Genomic DNA, 12,572 nt, shown 5'->3' on the forward strand with positions numbered 1-12,572 from the left:
GTTCTATCGCCCGGAGATTTTAGGACTGCACTGCCATCATTTGCTTCTTTAGATCCCTTTGCTCCATGTTGTATTTGGTGATGAAGCTGCTCACTGTTTTCAGTAAAGTAGCTGGCCGCTGGGTCTAAGAGATATTCTCCTTCTCAGTCTGGATTTAACTATTTGGAGTCTCTGAGTGTTACCTTATGTCTTTCAGCAGGAGGGCAGCACCTCTCTTAGACTATATGCACAGGCCTACGGTACTGAAAGTTCTACAGACTCCTAGTTTCCTTTGAGGTAACATGGAGAAGTGACCATAAATACAGGCTCTGGAGCCAGGCTGCCTCCTGGGTTAGACTCCTAATGCATTTTGTCATCTTCAGAAAGAAAAGATAATGGTACCTGCCTCACAGGGTCACTATGAGGATCAAATGTGTTAATACCCATTAACTGCTTACAATAGTGCCAGACACATAAGACCTTTGGTAAGTCTTAGTTTTTATTAGTCTATTTCATTATCTTCTATTATTATTTTATTGTACCCTATTTTCTGTTATTATTCTCATGCATTCTATTGTTCCACTCCTCTATTAATCCATTTAACATTCCTTCCTTATACCTGCATATTACATTACTCAATGTAGAAAGAAAACAGCAGTTGGTCAAACAAACACACACACGCACGCGTGTTTTAATTCTTCAAAGATAGTTTTAAAATAAAGGAACTATGGAAGGTGTAGTACTAGTTCTCTATTGCTGCTATAAAAATTAGCATAAACTGAGTGACTTAAGACAGCATAAGTTTATTATTTTATAGCTCTGAAGGTCAGAATTCTAAAAAGGGCTGGCAGGGCTGCATTCTTTCAGAATGCTCTAGGGAAGGAACATTCCTTCCCCTTTCCAACTTCTAAAGGCTGCCTACATTTCTTGGCTTGTGGCCACATTGCTGCAGCCTCTGCGTCTCATGCCACATCACCTGCTCTGACCCTGACCCTCCTGCTCCCTCGTCGCTTGTAAGAACCCCGTGACTACATGACACCACCCAATTAATTCTGGATAATCTCCCCATATCAAGATCCTTAACTCAATCACATCTGCAAAGTCTCTTTTGCTGTATAAGGTAACACATTCACAGGATCCAGGGATGGGATGCAGGCACCTTTAGAGAGGCATCATTCTGCCTACGACCGAGGGAAAAGCACTGGATGATCTCTTCAGATCACTTAAGCCAGTGGTATCCATCCAACCAGAAGTGACCATGCTGCCTCCAGTGACATTTAGGAACATCTGGAGATGTTTTTGGTTGTCACGACTGGGGGATGGGGTGTTACTACAAACCTCATGGGTAGAATCCAGGGACACTGAGAAACATCCTGTAATGTGGAGGACAGCCTCCTCCCCCAACAAAGAATTATCCAGCCCCAAATGTCATCAGTGAGAAAGCTAAGAACACCTGATTGAAAGCACACGATTCCATGAAATCTTCCAAGTTAGTAAGGTTGCAGTGTAGTGGGAACCAGTTACAGGATTTAGATTTATATAGAGAAGTTTGAGAAATCACATACAAGCTCTATAACTCCATACCTTTGACAATCTTATATGGTAAATAAGAGATGAAGAATATTACTCATACTTTAATAGCAGGATTTTAAGCACTGCCTTATCTGGTTATTTGTTAAGTAGTTTGTTTTATTTTAGGTCTGGTGTAATCTTTCACACTGCTGCATTTCATATATAGACAAGTTAATTTAAAGTGTTTACCATAAACATCATTTTATGTATATTATGAATATTTAAATTCATAGATGCTCAGATTTAGTACCTAAACTAACAATAAGCAGATTTCAAGGTGACCCACAGCCTTCTACAGTATTTTTTATTTTTTTTGGCCTAGAGCTGGCTCCTTGACCTCACAGGATCAAGGAGGGAATTGCACTTCCCATCCACGGGCAGGAAGATTTAAGTTAGAATCAACTTCCACTCAGAGTGAGCACCTCGGCTCTCAATACTTAATTTCTCATTTCTCAAGAATTTCTGTACTCTGGCTTGGATTTTCCTAGCCCTTTAAAAAGTGAGTTATAGAATTGGTAGACTTTATATGGTTTTCGACATTTTTTCATTTTTCCATCTTCTCATGTTCCTTTCCATCCGCTCCACTCTTCTCACTCTCTCCCCCCCTTTAGTACTTTTTTTTTCTGTTCAAGGTTTCCTTTAGAGTTTTCTTAATTTGCAGCAAATTCTAAAAGCAATAGTTATTTATCTACGGGAGAACAGATTTCTTAACTAGCAGAGGACTGTGCATGCATATGGGTGTGAAATTGTATTCATAAGGGTTAATTTGAATTTCATTTTTTTTCACCCAGGAAGAGTAATAACTATGGATATGGAAGTAGTCTAACAGATTGTGAACCAACAGAGCAGGATGAAGAAAAACACGACGGTATTCAGCAACCTTGTTTACCACTGAAGCTATTTCTCTTGTATACATTTCTCTGCCAAGATGCAGTTCTACAAGGTGTTTTACATTTGGTATGATTTCTAAGCTACAATAAAAGGATACAGGTAAAATACATTTTAATGAGTTGAGACTTGTCAAATACTACTTAAAAAGCCAAATCCATACATCTAAACATTAAGTCACATCTAAGATTCCAGATTTCAAATATCACATTTCTCCTGGGGAGCGCACTAACAGAGAAAACCGCCGAGATCTTCTTGCCTACCTACTAGTGAAAGGATCCAGTTTCTTCAAAAACAAAATGTAAGAAAAAACAAAGGGGAAAATAAAAGTGTGAGGGAGAAGAGACTTAAGAGACACACGAGGTGTTTTAAGGACTGAGAAATTTAGAGATAATTATCAGTGGAAGTTTCTCAAAGCAGGATGGCATGAACATTTAATAGGGCAGCTGGTGCAGGGAACAGAGGGGGAAGAGTGGGGAGAGAGCAAATGGTAACTTTGACAACTCGGGCACATTGTTAACTCTGGCACAGGGACCCTGGATATCTCCCAGCCTAGGCACCTGTACAGCCATTTCCCTGGGGATAAAAGGAACTTCCCTGGTTTCTGGGAAACCAGAATGGTTGGATGGGAAAGTGCCTGTTATGCTGAGCAGCAAATGGCTGCTACCCCAATGGAGTCTTCCTCAAGCTACCTACAATCCTGTCTCAGGTGAGTATACAGCGAGTGCAGTTAAGATCCAGAGCAAAACAAATAATAATAATAACAATAAATCAAAAAGCAATCAAGAAATACAAAGGAGCGCATATTCAAAATATTAGACTACAACCTTTAATCCTAAAATATCTTCCCATCATTATTTTGCAAAGGTCAGTGAATAACAAAAACCCAGATTAAGAACATGCAACAGCAAATGGTTACAAATATTTTGGGGCAGGTTATTTCTTGGAAGGAAGTTTAGAATCTCTCGTCAAAGGGCATTAATATTGTGTTTAATACCCAGGGTGCTGTGCCCAGCTACACCTTTATTCTTGTAAAAATGTTCTTTTTCACCACACTCTGAAGGATGTGACTTCCGCAGTTCCCTACACCTCTCTGACCTTTCCTTCTACTCTAATTTTTGATTTCTCTTCAATTCTGCTGTCATACCTCTTCTCTTCTCGTTTTGGGAACTCCAATACTCCCAAGGCTCAGCTATCACCCCTGGGCTGACAGATCCTGCATCTGCCCCATGAGAGATTCTCTAACGCTCCATCTCTACCTACCTGCTGTCTGTCTCCACTGGGCTATCACCCCTGGCTTAGACTCAACACATACAAATCCATATTAGCCACACCCCTTCCTAAAACAGACTTCCTCCTAACTTTTCTACTTCTGTGTGCCCTCATACCATTCTCCTGAGTCCTTTAGGTTTTAAAACTGGGCATCATTTCCAAATTATTCAAATCCTTCATTTAGCAAGTCAGTTCTATCGAGCCACCCAATTCTCCCTTCACTTTGCCCTGTAGCTGTCTCATCCCATCACAGGCCGACCTCTCCAACTCACAGCCAAATTACAGCAACAACCCCTATCTGCCCACCCTGCCTGGTTTATTACTTCTCACTTAATCCATCTAGATTAGCATTCCCAGAATCATCTTTCAATTTCTGCCTTATCAAGTGACCTGTTCAGGAAAATATCCATTTCTCTGTTATTACAACATCAAGGCTAACCACAGATTTTCAAAGCTCTCAGTAATGTGCCCCTGTCCACCGTGCCTACATTTTCCCTGCTTCTCAGCAATGTGATTTACTCCGGCCGTTCTTCCTCCTTGTTGGGAATTCCCGCCACTGTATCTCCTCTTCCAATCCTGGCCCTGCTTCAGGGCCCCTCCCAAACCTCAACTTCTCCATGTAACTTAAATGACTACGTGCTACTCCCTTCTGAAGTTCTTTTTGTAGAACAAACATGTCAGTTAATCTACCATTTAAATACATTTTATTTTTCTTGCCTATAAGTGATCCACAATGAATAAAATCATAAACAAAGCAAATTTAGAGATATCTATTAGCATTGGATTTTTAAATGTTATACATTAATTGTAACACTACTGTATTTAAAAGCCATCTTCTTACCTGATTGTGTGCATTCTGCTGACTTGCAAATACCATCTAGAAAAAGAAGGGTATACACATAAATATTTGCAATACATGCCTTCTAATTTCTCCCTATCTTTTGTTCTTATAAAAACCACCAATTATATAACTGATTCTGTAAAGCAAGAACTAAGCCTGAATGTTACATATCATTGTTAGTAGTTTAAAAATATGGAGGAATAAAGTGGGAAAGTCCTAAATGTAAAATTTTCATTATGAAGAAAAATGTGTTTATTACATCATCTCTACCCACTAAGCTCTACGTCTTTTAAACTGAAATAATCAGTTGTTTTAGTCTGGTAATCATGGTTTGTTTGGTTTTTTTGGTCATTAAGGAACCAATCTTTTCTAATCCTTATTGTGAAACACTTCTAAGACTCAGTTTTGACCTCTCACATTCCTGTGTAGCCCTTTTGAATTTCAATGACGCAATAAAACTGACTAATTGAAGCTGGCCACGAAATTGTGTATACTTTAATCAAATGAAATTATACATTAGAATCCTCATAAACTCAGCATGAGGGCATTAAACACACTTGGCAAGGACTCATTTAGCTCAAACGTTAAAGACGTTGTACTTTAGTCAAAGTTATTTGTTTTGACATATTGATGTTAGACTTTATAAATGCCCCTTTTTAGCACTACCTTTAATTTAATTGTCTTTCTCCTTAAAGCACCAGTGTCAGATGAGGACGTCACTCCCTTCGGCACTTACGGATGCAGAGGTGTGGGAGGGACTCACCATCATACTTCACGTAGAGTGCTATCATGGTCACGGCGATGACGGTCAGCAGCAGGACCAGGACCGACAGACTGATCTCCAGTGGGGTCCATCGCTGTTTCTTCTTTGGCTTTGGAGTGTTGTTATCAGTTATATCCATCTGACTTTCTGATCTGCCCATCACCTAAAATCTGCAAAAAGTTTAAAACTGTTTAAACAATGTTTCTAATAAACTAATAAACAGATAAAAAGAAGAAGTATATGTATACAATTTTCCAAATGCTTAATGTGGATGAATAAAGTAAAGGTTAACTTATTTAAAGTAAGAAATAGAAGATTTTGGTTGGCTGGTGTGGCTCAGTAGGATTGAGCGCCCGCCGCCGACCAGGGGGTCATCGGTTGGATCCCCAGTCAGGGCACCTGCCTGGGTTGCAGCTGGGTCTCCACTGAGGAGGTGCGTGGGAGGCAGCTGCACATTGATGTTTCTCTCCCTCGCTCTCTCCCTCCCTTCCCCTCTCCCTAAAAATAAATAAATTAAAATGAAAAAGTCAAGATTTTGATTCCAACAGAGAAGAATACGGAGCCCAGTGAATTCGACAGGTCACTGTCCCAACCTTTTGTTTTTGTTTTTTTCTTTTATATACGTTCACAGAAGATCCAAGCAAAACTAGACAAGAGATTCAGTTAAATACTCACATAGGATTCCTTGGGCAGCTCCTAAGCAAATAATTGCTGTGCTATCATTAAGGAAAGTTTTAAACCACCGTTCTGAACTTTGGACGATGTCAAAGGTAAATTTTATATCATGTTCCAGTGGTTCCCTTTATAAGCTTGGAAATGAATAACTGACACTTTGCGATTTTGACTAAGCAATATTTGAAATAGGAGTGCAGAATAAAAACAAACACATGCAGTTTCTTTTTAGTCTTAAAAACAACTTTTGATTTTATAGCTCAAAATGATGACTACAGCTGATAAAGGTAGCTATTGACTGGTTAGATGACATTCTGCAAATGATCACTCACTGGACCAAAAGTCAGTGGCTCACCTCTAGGGATGAAAGATGTTAACCATAATTTCTTTGTGCAACTGAAGAACAAAAAAATATGATTTAAAAAATCCTACCTTGTAGGTAAGAGTAACAATGGTCAAGATGTCTATCTATTTTAATATTAATGCTTCTAACAATAGTGGACATGGATTGAGCATTTCCTATGTGTCAGTCATAGCCCTTGGTGCTTTACACGTACTAATGCATTTAATCTTCGTAAGGGGGATACCGATATTCCAACCCTGCACATCAGGAAACGGAGATGCGGAAATGTCAGGTAATTTGCCCCAGGCTACACACTTCGTACATGTTCTTCATAAAGAACACATTTGGTCACTTTTATTATATGATGACACATAAAACTGTGTCATCATATAATAAAAGCCGCTGTAGATCATACTGCCTACATTTTGGGGGAAAATGTAAGGGCTATTAAGTCTAAACATCTGATTTCATTATGTTTCTTTTAGAGGCCTATTGATTCTCTAATGGCCATCTACAAAAGCCCAGATAACTTCAGTTGTTCCACAGGGCTGTAATGTAGAAAAGAGCATTGTAAACTAACAGATTAGCTTTTTATAGCTCGATAAAAATTAAGCATGTAATTTAGCTCCTAGATGAAGCAACTGCTCAGAATTGCTCTTTTAGGTAAAGATCTTTGTTGACCATACACAATTTTCTGAGGGTGTGTTTTGTGGAAACTGAGGCACAGGATAAAGAAGAAACAGAGTCTACATTTGCACTGTGGTCTGCAGTGTAGTCCAGCAGATAACTAGACATTTAATCTCCCTGGTGAATTATTAATAAGTGAACCACGGCAACTAAACTTTAAAGTTCTGGATACAGAGTCTTAAGCATGCTCTCCCCTTGATTACACGAGGCTATAACCAAGGACAGACTTTCAAATAAAAATATTTTATTAGACCATGAAAAGTGTGTCTGCGCAATAAAAGTGGAATGTAATGTACCTGAATGTTAAAATGTCTTTCTTAATGGTTATGTAACTCATGTTGTCTTGGTCTCAGCCCCTGGGGTTATGATATGGAATTACATTGATTGTAGACCTTGTAGTTTTAATAAGGGTGGTTGGGGAAAGAAAAGATGAAAACAAATTTAACACACCGTACAGGGAGATAAACAATCAAAACTTCCCTCAGAATAAACCGAGACTGACCTAAAGAACATATGAATCACATTTGCAGAAGTATTTCCCTTTCTTGACTATTTCTCTCCCTGCTCTAATAATATCTCAAAAAACAATCTAAAGAAACATAATATGACCCACTTCTGTTTTTAGTTCTTTCTCTGAAACAACAACCAGTTTCCCCAGAAAAACTTATGGCCAAGAATCAGGGCAGCTACGGGGTTAAGTGAAAGGTGCTCTTTAGCGCCACCAGGCTTCTGCAGGAAAACTTCTGGGCTCTCAGTGGTTCTGCACCTAAGGCAGGAGAAATCATCCTAGGGCACCGAAGGCAGGGACTGAAGCTGTTTAGCCCTTTTACCCAAGTCAGAGAATATCAGCTGTGAATCACCTGCAAGCTCTCCATCTGGCCTTTTTGTAAATCCTCTGGAAATTTCACTCTTTTTGTTCCTAAGTAGTACTGTTCAATAACAGCATTGAGCAAAGCAGAAATGATCCAAGTTTAACCTCCTCATTAACTTTGTTATTCATTTCCAGGTAGTTCCAGTGGATTCAGTACCTTCTTTTAAAGAAACAGAGGTCAGAATCTTTGACCTCAGGAAGTCCCAGACACTTGAAAACTCAACTCTATCACACCCAATACCATTTGAGAGAAGCCTTGGAAAGGAGAGCAATTACACAAAAGAAATATAAATATATAAAAGTTGATACTTGCAGTCCCCAAATAAAACAAGGTATGCCAAAACATATTTCACCTTAACTGGAAATATGCTGGAAATCATAAACAGAAAAGTAGATGCTTTCATGGGAAAGAATAGAGAATTAAGAGACCTAACCCAAAAGAATCTTACCACCTTGACAACATCATCCAAATAAATGATTATTTTGCCTAAGCGGAAGCTGAGTTTTAAAGCAATATAAAGCAGAAATGCTTATACCAGTTGTGAATAGTTGCATAGTCAAATCAAAGAACTCACAGCATAATTGGTTAAAAGGAAGTCTATAAACCTAAGCAACTTTTATCTTCACAGCACATGACTATGTTAATATTTCGGCAAGTGCCTGAAGGTACACTAGGCAATTAAAGTTTGTATTATGTAAACTGAGGCACAGGAAGCTGGAGAAACAAGTTCCAGAGTTAACTGTAGCTTGAGAAGCACAAGAGGCAGGTACTCAAGAGAAATCATCATGTTTTCCCTGGATGTTAATTTGTAGGTGTTTGCTGGGTCAGGAATATGGAGTTCTGGACACTAAGTGCCATCCACATTATTCCCATAAGCTGCTCAATGAAAGTCACTGCATTGAGTCCAAAAAACTGTTGGACAGTTGCAGAGTGCTGGAACCCAGAAATAGTTCAGCAGAGAGAAGTACACGCCTTCATAACTGATTTATCCATAAAGAGCTCCCAAACACTGATGCTGTAAACCAGGTACCACTTTTCAGTTTAAATTACCATTTGCATCATATATGGGAGAGGAATAGACTTGACCCAGTGGCTAAAGGTGAATGTTAGGTTGCAATATCTTTATTTTCAAATTACAAATAGACTGAGACCGATGAAGTAGGGAAACTTTTATCTACCAAAGAACTGCCCTCCACCCCTGCCAACCAACCTTTGTGTGGTTTAAGTACGCTATACCGCACAAATTACATAATAGGAAACTAAGGTTCTAAGCAAAAATGAAGAGGAGAGATAATGAAAAGATCTTCAGGTTAGGAAAAGTAAGCATAGAAAAGTGAGTTGCAAAGGAAGAGACAATTCGACAGAAATAAAGAAGAAAACAAACCTTGCTTAAAAAAAAATAATAAAGCCAGTGTCTGCACAGCGGAACGGCAAATTCCCAGCCCCCAAACCAGCCCCGCTGCAAATAGGCAGCGTGATCTCGGTAGCCGCACTTAACTCCTCGTGTCAGCGGCTGCAGGGAGCTATGGAAATGAACCCGAAGAGTCGACCTGACTGCACTTGAGAGCCCTCCTCCAGGTCACCTCGGCCCCATGCCCTCACTCTTCAGGTCCCAGTGAGGCTCCTTCCCCGGACACGCCTCCCTCGTCCGTGGCCGTGGGGTCCCGGCCGCTGAGGTCGTGCGGGGTCCCAGCGGGCGCTGAGATCGCGCTGGACCTGACCCGTGGACCCCGCTCTTCGCACCTCGAGGGCAGCCGCTCCCTCCCGCTGGCTCTGACCTCCCCGAGCCCATCCCACCCGCTCCCACCACCCGGGGCTCTCGCCCCTTCGGACTCCTCCTCGCGCTCCCAGGTGCCAGCTGGCTCTCCCGGGACTCGCCAGTGGGATTCGGGAGAAGTTGAAGGCTGCCGAGCAGACACGTCCCGACCAATGAGCGCGCGGGGCCAGGCGCCCCGCGCAGCGCCGGTCGGACCACAAGTCTGCCCAGGAGCGACTCCAGCTGCGTGGGGCGCCGGGCTGCGCCGGGCCGAGGCCGGACTCCGGACTCCGGGGAGGTTACCAGCCCGCCTTGCCGAGGCGATGGGGACCCTGGGCATCCCCATCGGACTCGGACACCCGGAAGGACTCACCGTGGCCTCTCAGCAGATCCCGCGCCGGGAGTTGGGCGGCTGCTCCCGCCTGCGCTCGGTCCAGCTTCGCCACTTGCTCATCTCTGCGCCCCGCACGTCTCAGCGCTCTCACCACCCCCCCTCCTCGCCGCTGCAGGACCAGCCAGAGGAGCAGTTCCCTGGGTGACCTGAAGGTTTCCACTAGGTCTCCCCAACCCTGTCACATCATGTGTGGGGGCCGGGTGTGCCTGCCTGTGTGTGTGTGTGTGTGTGTGTGTGTGTGTGTAAGAAACCCCCACCCCCAACCCATGCCCCCACCTCACCCTTCCCAAAAGAGCTATGTCAAACATTCTTGGAATTGTTTAGCTTGGGGCTTTCTAGAAAACAATGCATTGCCTTTTGAGATTCTGTTAAGTGCTGATGAAGATTCTGTCTTCCTACTGGAGCTCTTCTCGTTTTCTCACATTCTCATTTGATCCTTTCTCACAGTCTTACTGATCCTTTTCCTCCCTTCATCCAGATTTACTTCCTTTCTCATTTTTTCTTTATTTCTCTCTCTCCTTCCTTCTTGTTTCTTTCTTTTCTTTGCCTCAGTCTCCCCTTTTCCTTCTCTCCTTCCTTTCTTTTCCCCTTTGCTTTTCGTCTTTCTTCCCCCTCTTTCTTTTTCTTAGACCAACATGATGTGAAGAGCTACATTCTGTACTGAAACTCCACTCCTGCTTCCTGGCTTGGGAACCTTGTAATGAGTGTACCTGAGGGCTGGGAGATGAAGAGTGAGAGAGCCAGAGAAAAATAAGCTGAAGCATGTCTGTATTATGTTCTGAATGTCATGTGTCTGGGACCCTTGTCAGTTAAATGCAGCCAAACAGCACGTCGTTGAAGACCCGTGGTTCCTTCTCTAGGGGGTAAAAAAATAAACCAACAAAATACTTTTTCCAAGAGAGCTGTTTCTTTACAAAAGCTGCCTCTGTCAGCTATAAATATCAAGGAGCTCAGAAAAACTGAACATCCTCTATTTTTTAAATTTTTTGCTTCCTTAATTTTTAGTTCAATTATTCAATTATTCATGTATATAAGCAGCTTTCCCATGGATCCGTTTCCTCATTTGAATCACATATAATTGCAAACACACACACTCACCCACACACCTCTTGGGAAATTTGTATTGAAATACAGGTGGATTTTTCTAGACTTGGTAATATCTGTTTTTTTTCCATTGATATTTTCAGAGCATTTTACCCCAAAGCAGCAGCCATATCTGTTTTTAACATCAAAATAACTCACTGCTTGAGAGACCCTCTGCACTGATAAATTTTACATACTTTTCATGCTAGAGAAAGCTGAAAAGCAAGAAGGAAAAGTAATACTTGCTCATGAAACAGTAAATGGAATACAAAGGACAGGCATTAAAAGATGTCATAACTATCATTAAACTAGATGAATATAGAGAGATCTAATGTATAGACATCAAAAGTGTTTTATATGTTTTACTCTTTCTTGGTGCATGTTTCCAGATAATACTTAATACTCACAGCAATCTGAAAATATGGGTGTAATTACCCCACAAATGATTGTAAGGAGCTTGGCTAAGTTAAAACCATTGGGAAGTGTCTCAACGGGAACTTGAACCCAATTCATTTTGACGCGAATGTTGAGTTACTGTTATCCTCATTTTACAGAAATGTTTGAAGCATAGAAAGGTGATTTACTAAAATACATTCTGTGAGAACGCTAGATCTTCTAACATTCCAGTGCTTAATTTTTGTTATGCTTCAGCTAACTTACCAAAATGTTATTTCAACCTTAAATAATCAACAAGGAATTAGAATGAGTTACAAAAGTCTTTCTTTTTTTTCATGTATCAAGTCCTCAGTTTCTTCATAAGGAGCCATGTGCATTAAAAATTAAATATATATTTTTCATTTAACATAATGAATGTTGGTGGAGAGAGAAATGTCTTGGGAATAATCCCTAAATTTGCATATGAACAGGAAATTCCACAAACTCATATGTCTAGTCATTTCAATTTAAACTTTTCAATCTAGTTTCTGTTTTATAATTTGCACAAAAGTTTTAAACAAGAAAAGTTCCTTTGGAACGTAATAATATATCCTTGCAGTTCTGGAATACCTTATTACCAGTAGAAAATGAGATGGTTTGATTTGTTTATAGTACCTCTAAACTTAGAGCCGAAAATTGAAAACAAAGATAATTCAATTGTTTTAAACTAAAGATTTGCTAATGAAAACGTTGTGGACTATTTAGCTATGAGTTCTGTGGATCTCAGAGAAGAAAAAATCATTTGATGTAAACCCAGAAAGAGAAATTATTTGTTGACATGGACTTTTCATGGTCAACTGAGGGCCCAAATTTTATGAAAAATAAGAGCTTAGTGGCTATTTGCTGACAGCGGCTCCTCACGTACTCTGTATACCAGATAGAACCTGGGACTGAACTTTCCCCCACTATGCCCTGCTTGGTTACCCCAAGTCAACCACCGCAAAGAAGCCCTGATTTTTCTTTTGACCAATGGACTGACTGATACCTGCTCTGTCCAATCAGAACTGCACAAATT

General features: G+C 40.7%; 1 protein-coding gene across 4 annotated transcripts in view; it reads right to left on the minus strand.

Moving 5' to 3' along the window:
• The window catches only part of MME (membrane metalloendopeptidase), a 91,348-nt gene extending 81,240 nt beyond the window's left edge, over positions 1–10,108 (minus strand). The window contains exons 1-3 of one of the 4 annotated variants that reach the window (XM_037134431.2): positions 10,019–10,108; positions 5,316–5,485; positions 4,553–4,588 (exon numbers count right to left, since the gene is read on the minus strand). In XM_037134431.2, coding sequence (XP_036990326.2) covers positions 4,553–4,588; positions 5,316–5,475 — 196 coding nt within the window. In that variant the 5' untranslated portion in view covers positions 5,476–5,485; positions 10,019–10,108. Of the gene's footprint in view, positions 1–4,552; positions 4,589–5,315; positions 5,486–5,990; positions 6,072–7,877; positions 8,018–9,273; positions 9,369–10,018 lie in introns of those variants that run through there. The other 3 variants (XM_037134433.2, XM_037134434.2, XM_037134432.2) reach the window with 3 other exon arrangements.
• Between the last annotated feature and the right edge of the window lie 2,464 nt (positions 10,109–12,572).

The sequence above is a fragment of the Artibeus jamaicensis genome, unplaced genomic scaffold (genome assembly GCF_021234435.1).
Source record: "Artibeus jamaicensis isolate MK-2021 breed Jamaican fruit bat unplaced genomic scaffold, CSHL_Jam_final scaffold_474, whole genome shotgun sequence".
Classification (NCBI taxonomy): Eukaryota; Metazoa; Chordata; class Mammalia; order Chiroptera; family Phyllostomidae; genus Artibeus; species Artibeus jamaicensis.